At 42.0% G+C, this 18,108-nt stretch overlaps 1 protein-coding gene across 3 annotated transcripts in view; it reads right to left on the bottom strand.

Moving 5' to 3' along the window:
* Window positions 1-18,108, bottom strand: part of MAN2A1 (mannosidase alpha class 2A member 1) — a 213,765-nt gene that overhangs the window by 56,067 nt on the left and 139,590 nt on the right. For all 3 annotated transcript variants that reach the window (XM_086413372.1, XM_086413373.1, XM_086413375.1), the window contains exon 13: window positions 1,240-1,405. In XM_086413372.1, the coding sequence (XP_086269498.1) occupies window positions 1,240-1,405 (166 nt within the window). The remainder of the gene's footprint in view (window positions 1-1,239; window positions 1,406-18,108) is intronic.

Below are 18,108 nucleotides of genomic sequence, written 5' to 3'. Positions count from 1 at the left end.
GTATCCAGTTATTTAGAAGGAGGTATTTATCTTCTTTTCAATACTTCAGTTCAGTTCAGTCGCTCAGCTGTGTCCGACTCTTTGCGACCCCATGAATCGCAGCACGCCAGGCCTCCCTGTCCATCACCAACTCCCGGAGTTCACTCAGACTCACATCCATCGAGTCAGTGATGCCATCCAGTCATCTCATCCTCTGTCATCCCCTTCTCCTCCTGCCCCCAATTCCTCCCGGCATCAGGGTCTTTTCCAATGAGTCAACTCTGCGCATGAGGTGGCCAAAGTACTGGAGTTTCAGCTTCAGCATCATTCCTTCCAAAGAAATCCCAGTGCTGATCTCCTTCAGAATGGACTGGTTGGATCTCCTTGCAGTCCAAGGGACTCTCAAGAGTCTTCTCCAACACCACACTTCAAAAGCATCAATTCTTCAGCACTCAGCTGTCTTCACAGTCCAATTCTCACATCCATACATGACTACTGGAAAAACCATAGCCTTGACTAGACGGACCTTTGTTGGCAAAGTAATGTCTCTGCTTTTGAATATGCTGTCTAGGTTGGTCATAACTTTTCTTCCAAGGAGTAAGCGTCTTTTAATTTCATGGCTGCAGTCACCATCTGCAGTGATTTTGGAGCCCAAAAAAATAAAGTCTGACACTGTTTCCCCATCTATTTCCCATGAAGTGATGGGACCAGAGGCCATGATCTTCATTTTTTGAATGTTGAGCTTTAAGCCAACTTTTTCACTCTCCACTTTCACTTTCAATACTTACAACTCATTAAATTGAGTTAGGCAAAAAAGTTCAAAATTTTACAAGGAATCAGAAAAGAGTTACAATATACACACTTACAAAAATGAACAATATACATACTCATAGTGCACTAAAAATAACATGTAATATACACACTAACAAAGATGTTAATATTTTGGAAAACAAAGGATCTATTTTCCTTTAGAGTCATTTCACTGGCCAGTGAGGGGGGCTTCCCTGGTGGTCAGCGGTAAAGTATTCACTTGCCAGTTCAGGAGATCTGGGTTCGATTCCTGGGTCGGGAAGATCCCCTGAAGAAGGAAATGACACCCCACTCCAGTGTTCCTGCCTGGAGAGTCCCATGGACAGGAGAATGGCAGTCTACTGTCCATGGGGTCCCAAAAGAGTCAGGCATGACTGTGCAACTTAACAACAGCAACATTACAAACTATACCCTGGCTGTGCCTCCTTCCGCTGCATGGGGTGCACATACCTCGTAGGCTGTCTGTGAGACGGTTGTTGCTGTGTCCCACACTGCACTCATTTGGATTTCCACAGGCTTTCCTGAAGCAGAGGACACTTGTGCTGCGGATGAGCTCACACAGACTGAGACTACAGAGCTTCGAGCTTGTTCTGAAGGGTTATAGACCACGAGATACCTGAAAAGACAGCTGCTTTACTAGTGGGGTCTCAAAACATTTGTCCTTTTTTCACATTATTTGTAAGATTTCAACTCACAGATAAGCATAAAGCCAACCCAAGGAGAAGAATTTTCAGAAACATTCCAGTAAAACTTTCAAAGAACAGGCAATTTTCATCACAACAAACACCACATTGTACAAAGGGCAATGAAACACTGACTTGCTTTCTAAGAGTGAATGTTATACAAACAGAAGACAACGGCAGGACGGTCACCGCTATTTCTATGTCCTAGGGAATGGCTCACGTACATATGGTCTTATTAATCTGAAGTAAGCAGCCCTATACAATACCCTGATCCTTGCCTAATCTGAATACAAAAATACATAAATTGCCTGTTTGCATTTTGAAAGTGAAAGTGAAAGTCGCTCAGTTGTGTCCAACTCTTTGTGACCCCATGGACTATACATACAGTCCATGGAATTCTCCAGGCCAGAATACTGGAGTGGGTATCCTTTCCCTTCTCCAGCCGGGGATCAAACCCAGGTTCCCACATTGCAGGTGGATTCTTTACCAGCTGAGCCACAAGGGAATCCCTTAACATTTGCATTTTAGTCACAATTAATTTCAATTAAAATTCTGACATTCACTTTAGAGGACTAACACACAGTGAAGTATATGGCTGTACATGCAGCCACACGTGTATTTTATAAACAGGGGTCCCTATTATCCCAGAAAGTTGGTCCCAGAAGAAAGATCATTTGAAGCAAATTCACTTAAAATAAGAGGCTGAAATCTTATAATAAATAGTGGTAAAAAAATTGATTGGAACTTAACTAGAAAAGGGAAATAAAGACTATTAAAATAAGTTTAGGCAACATTTGCAAATAAGTGCAGTTCTTAGAATGAAGTGGGGTTTTGGCAAAATTTTTCCAATAACACCTTATATTAGCACACATCCATCAAGTAACATTTAATTTTTACATGATGGTTTTAAACATAACTATATTTGTTAAGAATATTCAAGGTCTTAATCATTTTTCCTACAGTTAGTTCTCTCTCGATTCTTTGATATTTAGATAATTGTCAGCTGAAGCCCTTAACAGCCTTGGTTTCCTCAATAGCATTAGGTCCTCACCGCTTCACGGCTTTGCCTGTGAGCAGAAACGTTCTAGATCACGTCACAGACTTCAGGAATTATGCATTCTTTGTAAGACCTATGATTTTACTTTATAATATATTTACAACATATTATCTTCAAACACAAGAAACAGCATTTCAGAGAGGATACCTGACTAACAATACAACTGATTCATTCGTGAACCCTTTCATGGCATTTCCTGTACTTTCACGTACATTCCTGTACACTCCCGTAACTTCAGGAGCACAGAGTCAGGCAGCCAACCACGCCTCCCTCTAACCCGGTAGGTACTCTAGCAGACAGGGTCCCAGCTACCACTGTCTGCTCAGTGCGTCTCAGAGTCGAGCAGCACGTGTCCTGCACATTTCAGCTGCATTGCAAATGGTTCATTAGGAAATAAATACAGTGACCGAAACGAAAGTGAAGGATAAAGGAAAAGGTGGATGTAGCGTGAAACCCATAAAACGTTGACTCGTACGTTATCAGGAGAAGCACTTTTGATTGACTCAGTATTGTAATATACCAAAGGTAACAACATAAGAACGTCTTTAGCTCCTTTAGACTTGCAGTATACCTCAGGGTGACGAGCTGTAACGTCATTTGCGTTCACTGAGACCCCATGTATATTTGAGAAAAGAGCATCAGAAGCATGCAGTCAAAAACAAGACAAAACAAAGCAAGACTCTAGGTAACGCACTGAAGCCCCGAAGTCCTAGACCAAACCCCACTGTGTCCATGTAGCAAGGAGAGGGAGAGCACCGCCCCTGAGAGGCGCGCTGGGCAGACTCCCCTGAAGGCATCTGCCAGCCCGTGAGTGCCCGCCCACCACCCTCTACCGGAGCTTAGGTTTCCCCGACGGTTCTCCAGCCACGCTCACATCTGGAGAGCCACAAATGCCAGGGGCTTCAGTGTTACCAACTAGACTGCACTACCTCCCTCAGCTGCGCGAGGGCAGGAAGGCGGTCAAGGATCGCTCACGCCCAGCATCAGACGTGCAAAGCAGCGTCCCAGAAACAAGTGGCTTACTACTGAACCCCACACGTCCAGAGGCTCAGCGCCAGTATGAGAAGAGCTCTCTGTAGTCTGTGTTTGTAGGCTGAAGGCTTGGGCCAGCCTCCTAATTCTGTAGAAGTCCTGAGGAAGACCTAGGAATGGAGTCCAGAATTTCCACTGCAAATCTCTGGATGCCCCACTACACAGAGCTGGTCATAAAGGATCTGATAATAAAATACAATGCATCCAACAGAGAGACTTAGGCAGCAAGCATCCAAAACACTGATTCTTTCTGGTAAGAAAGAAAGAGATTCACACTTTCAGCAAATAATAATTTTAACCATATATTTCACTTTGTACGGTAATAAATAGATTTTTATAATATGCTGTGAACTAGGTTCTGTTTCGTTTCGTGTTAGTAGCTAATTAGTATTTGACCATAATGATGTTTCTACTGTACTAAATGATTATGTAATTATCATGCCAGGAATCTATTCAAAAGCAAAGTGTATGGAGTATATAATGAGTATAATGCTGCACTAAGAAAACAATTTTTTCCACATGATTAGAGATTCTCAGCACGTTCAGGAGCATCACAGCACACAGTTGCCTGACACACAAACTCCTATCCATGTATGCTTCAAGCAGAGTACAGAGAAAGCACAATCATACATGAGTTACGCTTCGGGGCAGATAAGTACACCACCACAAATGAAGCAGATTTTCATTGTCACTACTGTGTTCAGTAGTAAGACACTTGTTACACTGTCAGTATCTCCAAACATGAGACTTTTTAAACCTTTCAATTATGAATGCAACCAACAGGTTTCATATTAAACTATCATCAGTTCAGTTCAGTTCAGTCGCTCAGTCTTGTCCAACTCTTTGCAACCCCATGAACTGCAGCATGCCAGGCGTCCCTGTCCATCACCAACTCCCGGAGTTCACTCAGACTCACGTCCATCCAGTCAGTGATGCCATCCAGCTATCTCACCCTCTGTCGTCCCCTTCTCCTCCTGCCCCCAATCTCTCCCAGCATCACAGTCTTTTCCAATGAGTCAGCTCTTCGAATGAGGTGGCCAAAGTACTGGAGTTTCAGCTTTAGCATCATTCCTTCCAAAGAAATCCCAGGGCTGATCTCCTTGCAGTCCAAGGGACTCTCAAAAGTCTTCTCCAACACCACAGTTCAAAAGCATCAATTCTTCAGCGCTCAGCTGTCTTCACAGTCCAACTCTCACATCCATACATGACTACTGGAAAAACCATAGCCTTGACTAGATGGACCTTTGTTGGCAAACTAATATCTCTGCTTTTCAATATGCTCTCTAGGTTGGTCATAACTTTCCTTCCAAGGAGTAAGCGTCTTTTAATTTCATGACTGCAATCACCATCTGCAGTGATTTTGGAGCCCAGAAAAATAAAGTCTGACACTGTTTCCTGTCGGGAGCCGGTGAGGCATTCCACTCGTGACAAAGGTCATGAGGAAGGAGGCTTGGCATACGCAAAGGTGGGATCGAGCCTCAGGAGTCCCCCTGGATATTCCCGAGCATCTACCCCCAAAAAACCAGAGTCTGCCTACTTTATTGCTTTGTGCTCTCACCTCTGACTTTACTGGGGGCTGTCCCCTACCATCATCTCGCTCTCTCTGTCAAAGAGTTAACTTACAGCTCCAATTAATAAAAGTTCCTGGGCAATTAGGAACGTTTAAATCCAAACCCCTCAGATAGCTCTCTAACTCGCCTGACAAGTTTACCCGGACTCCTACAGGTATGCATACAATTGTTTACAGTCTCCCAGCCTCGAGAGGCACGGGAAGCTTAAGATATTTAAATAGCTTAGAGCCTCTCAGAGAGTCAGAAACTGTCAGAATAAACTAGTAAAGGATTTCATTGATGAGCCAATGTTTGTTGCCAAGTTTTCACATCCCCTGAATTGTATCCTTGAATGTGTATTAATTAATATAGTTGGTATGTAGAAAAAATAAGTAGTGGCCTTGGTGTTAGTAACTTAGACCCTTAAGGTAATAAATTCTTTCCTTTGTTGTAACCCATTACACATCCACCCTATAGGAATGCAATTTTATTTTCAGAAGATGGCGCCAAACCTTAAAATAATTACTCTTAGAGAAAATAAGTCTTTGTTGACAAGTCTTCGTCAAGAGTCATAAAATGTTAATAGGCCTTCTGGCCAGAAGATGATGTAAATCACCTAAACCATTTGTATACGATAAATTTGCAGGAAAGAAACCCTGGTTTTTGATAAGGATCAAAAACTGCTGACTTTGCATCCCCTATTATCCTCTATGTGTAACTTAGTGTATAAAAGCCCCTATTGAAAATAAAGCTACGGGCCTTGCTCACCAGAGCTTGGTCTCCCCATGTCATTCTTTCTTTTCACATTCTGGCTGAAGTCTCCATCTGGAGCGCGGAGGTCCTCTGCGACCATTTATTTGCCTGGGCTTCTAAGACCCACTCGAGAAGGTGTCTAAGGTGGGGCACCTTCTGCTATTCGAGAGGGCGCCTGCGGCCTCCGTGGTCAGAGCTAACCTGGCGTCACGGGTTATACTGATTTTCTGTGTAAACCAAGCTACTCAGCCTCTTTTCTCCACTGAATTTTCCTACTGAGCTATCCTCATTCTATTACTCTTTATATCTCTAATTAACATTTGAATAGGTCGCCAACGCCGTCTCCCCTTAGAATACCCTGGATCAGCCGGGGCTGGACCTCAGCAGTTTCCCCATCTATTTCCCATGAAAGTGATGGGACTGGATGCCATGATCTTAGTTTTCTGAATGTTGAGCTTTAAGCCAACTTTTTCACTTTCCTCTTTCACTTTCATCAAGAGACTCTTTAGTTCGTCTTCACTTTCTGCCATAAGGATGGTGTCATCTGCATATCTGAGCTTATTAATATCTCTCCCGGCAATCTTGATTCCAGCTTGTGCTTCTTCCAGCCCAGCGTTTCTCATGATGTACTCTGCATATAAGTTAAATAAGCAGGGTGACAATATACAGCCTTGACGTACTCCTTTTCCTACTTTGAACCAGTCTGTTGTTCCATGTCCAGTTCTAACTGTTGCTTCCTGACCTGCATACAGGTTTCTCAAGAGGCAGGTCAGGTGGTCTGGTATTCCCATCTCTTTCAGAATTTTCCACAGTTTATTGTGATCTACACAGTCAAAGTCTTTGGCATAGTCAATAAAGCAGAGACAGATGTTTTTCTGGAACTCTCTTGCTTTTTCCATGATCCAACGGATGTTGGCAATTTGATCTCTGGTTCCTCTGCCTTTTCTAAAACCAGCTTGAACATCTGGAAGTTCATGGTTCACATATTGCTGAAGCCTGTCTTGGAGAATTTTGAGCATTACTTTACTAGCATGTGAGATGAGTGCAATTGTGTGGTAGTTTGAGCATTCTTTGGCATTGCCTTTCTTTGGGATTGGAATGAAAACTGACCTTTTCCAGTCCTGTGGTCACTGCTGAGTTTTCCAAATTTGGTGGCATATTGAGTGCAGCACTTTCACTTCCAGGATTTCAAATTTGCATCATCTTTCAGGATTTGAAATAGCTCAACTGGAATTCCATCACCTCCACTAACTTTGTTCGTAGTGATGTTTTCTAAGGCCCACTTGACTTCACATTCCAGGATGTCTGGCTCTAGGTGAGTGATCACACCATCGTGATTATCTGGGTTGTGAAGATCTTTTTTGTACAGTTCTTCTGTGTATTCTTGCCACCTCTTCTTAATATCTTCTGCTTCTATTCGAGCCCATCTTTGCATGAAATGTTTCCTTGGTATCTCTAATTTTCTTGAAGAGATCTCTAGTCTTTCCCATTCTGTTGTTTTCCTTTATTTCTTTGCACTGATTGCTGAAGAAGACTTTCTTATCTCTTCTTGCTATTCTTTGGAACTCTGCATTCAGATGCTTATATCTTTCCTTTTTTCCTACTATCATACTCACTTATTAAAAAATAATATTTCATCCACACTGACAAAAGAAAACAGTAATATTCCTGAAAAGGGGGAATAGTTAATTTCTATTTTGCCTCGGAAGAAACTGCATAGGAAACTCAGACCTATTTTCCCCCCAGTCTCTCCTACATTTGCCTTGGCTTCCAATCCGCCTGTCACCAAGCAGCTTCCCAGTCCTTATTATGACACTCAGCCGCCATGACTTGGGGCTACAGGCAATTATCTCATGTCTCTATATACAGAGAACAACCTTCACGTCATGCAGACAGAACACTCATATGTCATCTGCCAATCAAATGAGAGACTATGATCTATCGCGGCTGAGAGAAAACGGGCAGGAGAAACATCTGCTTGTTCATGTCAGATCGGGAATCATTTTATGAAGAACTAGAATTCCACTGTAAATGTGATTCTGTGCTTGAAGATTCTAATGAAGAGGAGTCTATTTAAAAGTCCCTAACTTCTTTTGTAGAAATGATTCGAGTCATGCTAAGGCAACAGTGGTCCTCTGGGTCCTATTTTTTGGCCGATCTAACCAACACCTGCTATAAACCAATGACTAGGGCCAGGCGGACCTCCTCCCAGGACTGGACCCAGGGCAGCACGAAGGAAGAGGCCCCCTGGTGAGAGTGCCACTGGAGGCACCACCCACAGAGCTTTCCTGTACGCCAAGCTCAGTCCAAAGACTTGTGACCTACAAGACATAGCGTTTCATCCGTTACTGCACAGTCAGGAGAGCTGAGGTTCACGAGGTCAGGTATGCTGCAAGATTCCACTGGTTAGAGGGGCCAACGGGCTTAGCACTCAGCCTCACCCCTCACCATCCTAACCACTGGACTCACAGGACATGCTTATAACAACTATTCTGACAAATGGGGTTTCCTGTGGAGATTCCCTTAGCTCCAAATTTACTTGGGAAAAACTCCACAGATGTGAAGACAGATTCTTCACTGATGCCAAAGATCCCCACAGACATTCTCTCTTCAGAAAGCTCAGGATGAACAAAAAGCTATTTACATTTCAGTACATTTGTGAAAGAAAACTTATCAACTAGAACAATGGAATAGAAAATCTTATATACCAAAGAGTATATAAGAGTATATACTTACATGTAAGTATATAAAAGTATATAAGGTCATTTATCTTATGACCTTACTGCATATTCAAACAACAGTCAAAAACATTATTCAAACGATATTAAAAAATATTAAAAAACTAACTATAGTTTTAAAAAACATTAAAAAATATTACATGCATTTATGGAGGTGAAAGGAAGACATAAACGAAAAATGCCACCTGTTAGTAAAGTTTAAAACCAATTAAACAAACACCAGGTTATATGAAAAGTAGCTGGTACTTCATGCACCCAGTGCAGCACCTTGCATGGAATAGCATTCAGTAAATAGCTGACGAATGACTAAAACAAGGCTCTCAGGGGGGAGACTATCATTTGTGAATAATACCTACTAGTGCGGAGCTTTATGGTTTTATCAAATCATTTTCATTTTATTATTTTAATTCCTCAAAAGATATGATTGAAAAACTATGTAATTAACCCCTCTGCAAAGATGAGGGCAATGACAGATTCATGATCAAAGGGAAAGTTAACAATAAAAGCAAAAACTAGAGTTCAGTCTGTCTGATTATTAATCAATGACAGCATATTAAAAAATTCACTTCAAACAATATATTCAACTTCTCTAAATAGCCTCATTAGTGGAGCATAATATAAAGAGTAGTAACCTTTACATTAAGTTATTCTGAATACGAAAATATATAGCTTTACCTGTTTACAAAAACTACAATTTCTAAATATGAACTTATATTCATATAGTCCACCTAGTTTTCTAGTTTTAAAACATAATGCTTACCATAATAGCCATCAGAATAAAAATCAAGATATTATAAAACCAAAAAGAAGCCTTTTTGAGATACATTAGACCTTCAAAAATCACAATCAGTTCTGTGATTCCTAAGCTCTGGAGTCAGATACATTCAAGTTCAAAAGCCAACAATCATACATATAATTTGAGAGGCTTTAAGATCCTTATCTATAAAATCAGGAGACGAGCTTGCAGTTAGGGTTATATAGTAAAATGTTTGGAAAATCCCAGGGCTGAGACCTGACACAAAGAAGAATATCAACAGCAATTAAATCTCTCCTTTCTCCTGCAAGAACCTCCTGGTGTCCTGACCAGGGACCCTGGTATACAAATCACATGGATGGTGGGATGGAGGTTTTAATCAACCCAGGTCTCTGAGCCACCTCACATGCTTTTCTAGGTAAGGCATACGTAAATCTAAATGAGAGAAATTAACAAAACCACACATGTTACAGACACCTTCAACAAGAGTTCAGATAAGATGTGGGGAGGCAGTGGAGATAAACGGGTGCACAGAACACACGCATGTGCAGTCACCACGCGATGGCCGGCTGCTTTAGGAAGCAACACAGAACGGACAGAGGAGGGCGCCTCCTGCCACGTGCAGTCACAGACCTGTGACTGGCCGCACAGTCCCTGCGCTGAGTATTGCTGAGTTCAGTACAAGAGAGGAGGTAGTAAGGACTCTGTACACTCTATGTACAGAGTGTGCTGCGATACACACAAAGATGGCAGTCAGGATAGAGAAGGCGATGGCACCCCACTCCTGTACTCTTGCCCGGAAAATCCCATGGATGGAGGAGCCTGGAAGGCTGCAGTCCATGGGGTCACGAAGAGTCGGGCACGACAGAGGGACTCCACTTTCACTTTTCACTTTCGTGCATTGGAGAAGGAAATGGCAACCCACTCCAGTGTTCTTGCCTGGAGAATCCCAGGGACGGGGGAGCCTGGTGGGCTGCCATCTATGGGGTCGCACAGAGTCAGACACAACTGGAATGACTTAGCAGCAGCAGCAGCAGCAGCAGCATGGTTAAGAATCAACCAGGAGAGGATTCAAACTAGAAATTAACTTTACACAAAATAAGCAAAATGTATACAAAGAGGCTGACAGAGCTTTATTGAGGGACATAAAAAATGAAGAGAAATATACTTTTCTAGGTGAGAAAACTAAAATACTGTAAAATATACAATTCTCCCAAAATTATTTCATGAATTTATGCCAACTGCCAACCAAAATCCCACTGAAATCCTCTTATTGGGAGAAAGGGAACAAAACAATCTTATGATATTTCTTCAAATAGATGGAAAGACGTATGGTAAACAGATGCACTAAAACATAATGCAACATTGACGCTCAGTGAATCAAAAACTTAAAGACGGAAAAAAACGATACAAAACAAGTAGGAAAAATAAATGTAAAGTTTGCAGTACAAAACATCTTTTTAACCATAATAGAAAATACAGCAATAAAGTAAAAGGCTAACAGATTTGATAACAAAATGCTTAGAACATTTTCTATATTAAAAAGTGAGATTAAAGAATGAAAAAATAAAAGGAGACCAAATTCAGGAAATCTGTAAAGTGTTCTTAAAAGTCAATAGAAATATAAACACTCAAGTGGAGAAAATGAGCATTTTTCTTTCACCAAATTGAAAATGAACAATAAATGATGCTTCCACTTCCAGCAGAGGTAACGTAGTTGATGACAAGAGCTCTCACTTCTACGGGCCAACTAGGAAACCAGATAAAATACAGTAATCATTTGCTTGAAGGCAACAGAGAATCACTGAAGAGAGAATTTCAGAGAAGAGAGCTGCCTTCTCGAGCCATTTTCTACTCTGGGTTGTGCCAATTCTCAGCACAGGAAAGGCTGAGTTCCATGCAAAGCCCAGTACAAAGCCTAGAGGAGCTTCACTGCGCGGGCAAAGAGGCTAAAAAGCACTTGGAGGATACGCAGGAGGCTTCATGCATACACTTGGCTTTCCCATTAGCTCACGTACCAAACATTGGGAACTGCCCAGAAATCTAAACAGAAAGCTTTTGAAAAGTAGAGCAAGACACGAGATTTTAGAACCTGCCAGAGATAGGGCAGCGTGTGGAAGGGGCCGCAGGCCAAGCACTGCAGGTGACCACGAGAAACTGATGGAACGGGAAACGGGGCAGGCTGCGGTCCACAGGGCCACAAAGACCCGGACACGCCTTCAGGACACAACCACAGCAAGAAGAGACAAAGGCAGGGACCAGGTTTGTCCCTCAGAGCCTCCACAAGGGACAAGCCCTGCCAACACTTGTCACCCAAGTGAAACTGATTTTCAACTTCTGGCTTCTAAATGTTTAAGATAATACATTTGTGGTTTATCAAGACACTGGCTGTGTGGGTATTTGTTAAAACAGCACTAGGGAACAAACACACCGGGTCATACTGCTCCTCCTGAAAACGAGGGCCAAGCTCCGGTTTCCCAGCACAGAGACCACTGCACACAGAAGAGAAAATCCCGAGTGCTGGAAACAGGAGCAGGAGGCAGGGAGGGCAAAGGGCAGTGGGCAGAGCTCCAGGCTCCTGGAGCTGGGCCCAGGAAAGACTAAAGGGTGTCGCTCTGACCCCTCTCCCATGGCGGACTCCCTCCTGCTTTCTCATCCACCGGCTACAAGGTCTGAGGAGCCCAGATCTACACTGTCCCTGAGCAAGTGCACACAGCTAACAAAAACCCAGAAGCAGAGGAGAAAACTCCCAGCCCTGCATTTCGTAAAAATCAAATGATTAACAGTCCCTTACACTGACCAAGGTGGTTATTTTTAACCTTTTAAAATTCTACTTACTTTTTAACCTTTGAATACCTTACACAGACACCATTCACTGAAGAAATGTACATACGCCCAAGACTTTTTCATATAAGTCCCAAGGCCTCTCAGTTTAAAAATCCTTCTATTTCTAAAAAACAGGCCTTCTTAACTAGATATTTAATGGTTTTTCCATAAAAACTTTCCTAGAAACTATATAATAACCATCACAGTTCTCTTCCATGACCAGATATAGAATTTATACTAGCAAGAGGAAAAATAAAACACAATGTTTTCTGGAAGCTTCCAGTTGATTCAATAACATATATTATTTGGCCTCATTTAAGAAGAAAAACAATTCAACACTTAGGAATAGAACACTTTCATCTCAGCAATCAAAATTAGGATTTTACTTGAATACGTAGTGCATAATTGTAGCCTGAATTTCTTAACACATGAAAGTTTATTTCAGCAATTTTTCTACATTTAAGAGAAATAAATTAAAATTCATGGACAAGAATGTTATACATCTAATCTCATGGGAGTCATTCAGCCAAGGACAAGATCCAGAAGGAGTGAACAAAGACACTGCCAGCGTGAAGACGCTTCATGGACCAGTGACGACGGCGGCGCCTCAGCCTGCTGCTGCCAACCAAGCGCTGGGCTTCAGAAGACGCCTCACTAAATCCAGAGAGTCCGTAAGACATTACTAACAAGACTTCTTACGTGAGACGAGTAACAGGCAACTGCTAAGTAACTATTCCAGAAAGTTCTACATTACAAGATGTTACTTTGTGTAGAGAATTAAGTTTGCTTATAATACTAATAGGCAAAGCAGTAAATCAAAATAAAATTGTAAAAAAAAACTGCCCCTTAAGGGAATATTCTTACTACTTTTAATTCAAAGTAAAACTGACTTGTGACAGAGTTTTTCAGATGTTAGTCAGTTCAGTTCAGTCGCTCAGTCACGTCCGACTCTCTGCGACCCCATGAACTGAAGCATGCCAGGCCTCCCTGTCCATCACCAACTCCCAAAGCTTACCAAAACTCACGTCCACTGAGTTGGTGATACCATCCAACCATCGCATCCTCAGGCATCCCCTTCTCTTCCCACCTTTCAGATGTTAACAACAATAAAAACAATACCAAACAGCTAGCACTGATGAGCCTTTAGAACAGGGCCTAAAGCATACAGGATGTGCTTTCCTTAACTCTGTGCAGCTTTACAGCCAGCTTATGAAATCCTAAAACCATGCAGAGCCAGGAATCACAATGAACCAGCCAGACCCTAAGGTCTCTCGGAGGCAGAGCAGGCGGCCCGCCCTTCTCCAGCGGGTGAGGGCCTTGGGGTGCACGTGCTGGAAGCAGAGGTCTAGCCCAGCTCCAGCTCTCCAAGGCTCTCAGAACGCTCCTTGATCAGGCAGCTCCATGCCACTGCACCTCAGCAAAGAGCCCTCACTCTGATGGCCCCCAACCAGTTGCAGGGGGAGGATGGGGTGGACGGGCTTTCTTTAAGGGGGTGAAACAAAGGCTACTTCTCTAAATGGCTCGAACAACACACAAGCTGCTCTCTCAGGAGTTTTACTTTCTGTAGGAGGCAGTGAGAATGCGCGTGTGCTTAGTCGCCCAGTCATGTCGGACTCTCTGTGACCCCATGGACTGTAGCCTGCCCAGCTCCTCTGTCCATGGGGATTCTCCAGGCAAGGATACTGGAGTGGGTTGCCAGGCCCTCCTCCAGGAAAAGTAAAAGTATTAGTCGCTCAGTCGTGTCCGACTTTTTGCGACGCCATGGACTGTAGCCCGCCAGGCTCCACTGTCCATGGGATTCTCTAGGCAAAAATACTGGAGTGGGTTGCCATTTCCTCCTCCAGGGGATCTTCCCAACTGTACACAAAGGAGACTTCATTAATGTGCATTAGAGGATACCCCAGGTTAACTGTCATAGAAAACTGTCTATGAGCCTTTAAATTCTATACCAATTCTACACCAATTCTATACCAATTCTACACCTCTAGTTGGCCAACTGTTTCTTTATTTAGGTTTTAAGGTGAATGACCTGGGGCTATTTGTTTCCATCAACCTGACTGCGAATCTAAAGGCGCAGTTGAAACGTCTATTTTTCTTGCCATCCTCAGAAGAGATTGCTGCAGATCTACTCTATGATTCTCATTCTTTTCAGCTTACAATACACATAGCTTATTATTTTTTGCAACCTATGTCTTATAATAAAGCAGTGCTGAAAAATTAAATAGAAGAATGTTCAGTCGCCATATAGGCTACGAAAATGATTTGCTGGTGGTGATTTTTAAGCTTGATTCTAAATAGATTTATGAAGAATGGCACTTGGAAGATGTGGTTCAAATTTTGCTATTTAAGGTATCTTGAAATTATAGGCTCACTCTCCCTAAAATTTCAAAAAGCGTAGAGCTGAGGCTCTCAAGGGTATAGCAGTGATAACAGCTTTCACAGTCATTTCTAAAAAGCAACATCTCATAGTTTTCTGTCTCCAATGGTTCTCTAATACACTTGTAGAAGGAAGGCAACAGGAAACCAAGAATAAAAATATCGAACCCAGGTCTCCTGCACTGCAGGCAGATTCTTTACTGTCTGAGCCACCAGGGAAGCGCAAGAATATGGAAGTGGGCAGCCTATCACTTCTCCAGGGGGGTCTTCCTGACCCAGGAATCAAGCCAGGGTCTCCTGCACTGCAGGCGGATTCTTCACCAGCTGAGCCACCAGGGGAGCCCAAGCTATATCACAGGTCTTCATTTTGCAATATTCATGATATTTTGGAAAATAGTTTCTTTCTCCTATGTCCCAATTATTGAACCAACTTGGTTATTTTCTAGAGTTTTCTACCTCAAAACTTCCTTTCCCAGTGTTTATGCAAGTGAATGCTTTATAAATGATTTGTATATAACAGACAACTAAATGTCAGTTGGACATAACCCTGGGGATTATCCACAGCCCTCTCTTCTTCAAGATATACTGCAAAAAGAACTAACGTTTAAAAACACAGAGCTGGCTGGTGACAGAGGTGGGACCAGAAGGAGCCTCCAACTCTCAGCCCGCGCTCCCTTCACAGCTCTGCTCTTTCCAAGCATCAGACAGTGAGCCCTGCCCAAAGCCCAGCAGGATAGGAGCAGAGTTAGTATCATAAATGTTACCAGGATTCACAGCTGCAAATGCAACTCAGTACCATAAAGTTTTAACCCTCACAAGTACAACTACATATTTCAGTCTTTCCTACACTGAGAAAAGCATTTCTAAAAGCAGAAATAAAACCACAACCAAAGTAGAATCAACACTTCATTTTATAATTTTTTAAAACAAAATAAGGTTGAAAAATCTTGCAACTGTTCCCACTGTATAACAGAAAATAGCAAATCAATGAAAAGGATAAACATTTCTATCCAACTATTCTAAAATTTTGATACTAAAGCAATAAAAAGAAACAGACACAAAAACTGTACGTAATTTGGCTGACCCCAAGAGCCTTGTCACCAATTAAGTTCCCTTCACTCTGAGATAGCTTTGCCTAAAACAAAAATACCATCTGTTTTACCTAAAACATTAAGATGTTCTATTTTCTTGTCAATTCAGAAATCACATCTGTAGCCATTTTCTGAAAAGACAGCAAAAGACATTATATTTATGGGTGACTGCATAAGGAATGATGTTCAATCAAAATGTAATTTTCATCTACTAGAAGAAAATTTCATTTCTCCAGTGACTATAATGCCGTAACTTTGGAGGAATGCACAGTACATAAACAGGCTGATTTTCACAAATAAAAAGACCTTAAAAGTTAATGCAGTAAAATAAGGTTGTTTTGTTGCTAAAGACAAAAATGGCAAATGTTTGTATTCACTTTGCATCTCCTTGTTGACAAATGAAAATGTATCTTGTGTGAGGTTTTCTGGTGAAGAGCAAACAACTTTTTATTGGTGCTACATCTCTTCATGCTAGTGAGCCACCTTGTAAGAGGTAAAAATACGAAAACAACAAAACAAAAGCACTCTCTCTTTTCAAAACACTTTTACACAACATCGGTTCTAGGACAGAAACTCTACAATCCCAAGAACTGACTGAAGAAGATGCAAAACACTAGAGAAAACGTCACTCACAGTGAAGAAGACACCAAGCCACAAGGGATAAAGAACACGTTTCTAAGAAAAACACTCACACCATCCAAACACCTACAGTACTCTGAGTATATGTTAAGCACCTACAAAATATCAAAATCTAAAACCAAGTACATTTTAGTTCAAAAAGTACTTCAACTTCACATTTTGTTTTCTTGCCTAAAAAATAAAATAAAGCTACTCTCCAAATAAGGGTGAAATAAGTCCAAAGGCTCTATTTAAAATGCTTCCTTTACCACAAAGCTGTGAAGTGCTCTGAAGTCCGAGGTGGGCTTGAAGCCCTCCCTGACTTGTCAGGGTCAGGATGCCTTCACTAACACCCTTTTCCTTGTTCCTCTGGTAGTGCACGGTTTATTAATCTGCATTTAGAAGGAAAAACTCTGGTTCAGAAGAGTGGAAGACTGAAATAAGCCGCACCTCCTCCGCCTATGCTCCGCACTGCTCTCAATCATGAGCTTTGTGTTAGCGGTTGCCGCACCTCCTCCGCCTATGCTCCGCACTGCTCTGAATCATGAGCTTTGTGTTAGCGGTTGCCGCATCTCCTCCGCCTATGCTCCGCACTGCTCTCAATCATGAGCTTTGTGTTAGCGGTTGCCGCATCTCCTCCGCCTATGCTCCGCACTGCTCTCAATCATGAGCTTTGTGTTAGCGGTTGCCGCATCTCCTCCGCCTATGCTCCGCACTGCTCTCAATCATGAGCTTTGTGTTAGCGGTTTCAGAAGACACAACGGACGCTGGGAGGAGGAGCGAGAGGACAGAGGACCAAGAGCGCACAGAGCCAGGAGACACACGCAGCTGAGGAGTCACACTCGCACCCGCGCCCGTCCTCAGACCGGACACAGACCGCTCAGAGCAGTCACGCATGTGCCAGGTATCGAATCTACCTCAGCACTTCCACAGTGTGGGGCTCCAGCTAACGGCGGGAGAAGCCTGGGCGCTGCAAGCGGGAGCAGAACAGGCCACTCAAAGTCGGCATTATCTGGCAGACACACCAAAGCTAACGCTAGCTCTTCTTTGACACAGTTTCATCTCCTTTACAAATTTTTCTTAGATTCTACAAATTATTTCCAAATATCATAACTGGAAATTATTATAATCCTTCTTAGATACAGGTGACAGTCCCCAAGCTAACTCTGCCTTCGTATTGTAAGGTATTAAAATAGTATCATACTTTTACACAGACAGAGGCACACGTTACTTCTCTCCATCTTCAGCACTTTCTTGACTGTGGTCCTTGGAGTAATTATAAGATGTTGTATGCAATGTGCAAAATCACTTTAATTTCATTAGACAAATCACACAACTACAACCTAAGTGTAAACTTAATTCTCTGTATGATAATCTGACGACAATAAACTAGCACCACACAGCTAGTTAATAAAGTTTGATTTAAAGTATGAACAATAAGAAGGCAATTAAAACACAGCACGTTAGCAAATGTTCTCTGAGCACACAACTACTTTGCCATTGCTCTTAAACAAATAAACCTTAAAATATTTAAGAGTCTGTTCAATCACTTTTCAAAATAAAATCTAAACCTAATAAATCTAAAATAGTTTGTACCTAGGAACAAAAATGAAAACAGACCAATCATAAGGACCTGGGAAGAGTCTGAGCATTTCAAGTTTATGTAAAATTGATAAACGGATTGATGTAAGATACCATGCTCTGAAAGCACTAAGGAAAATCATTTAGGAAACAATACGTGAGACAGAGTAGCCTACTGACAAACACTGTCTTCAAACTTATAAGTGACAGCAAAAGTGTATATATAATAAATAATTATTTCAATCATTCTATCATAAACT

Source organism: Bos grunniens, chromosome 7, assembly GCF_055505025.1.
Source record: "Bos grunniens cultivar Pamir isolate PY7600 chromosome 7, Bosgru_T2T1.0, whole genome shotgun sequence".
Classification (NCBI taxonomy): domain Eukaryota; kingdom Metazoa; phylum Chordata; class Mammalia; order Artiodactyla; family Bovidae; genus Bos; species Bos grunniens.
This window is presented reverse-complemented; position numbering and strand designations above follow the sequence as displayed.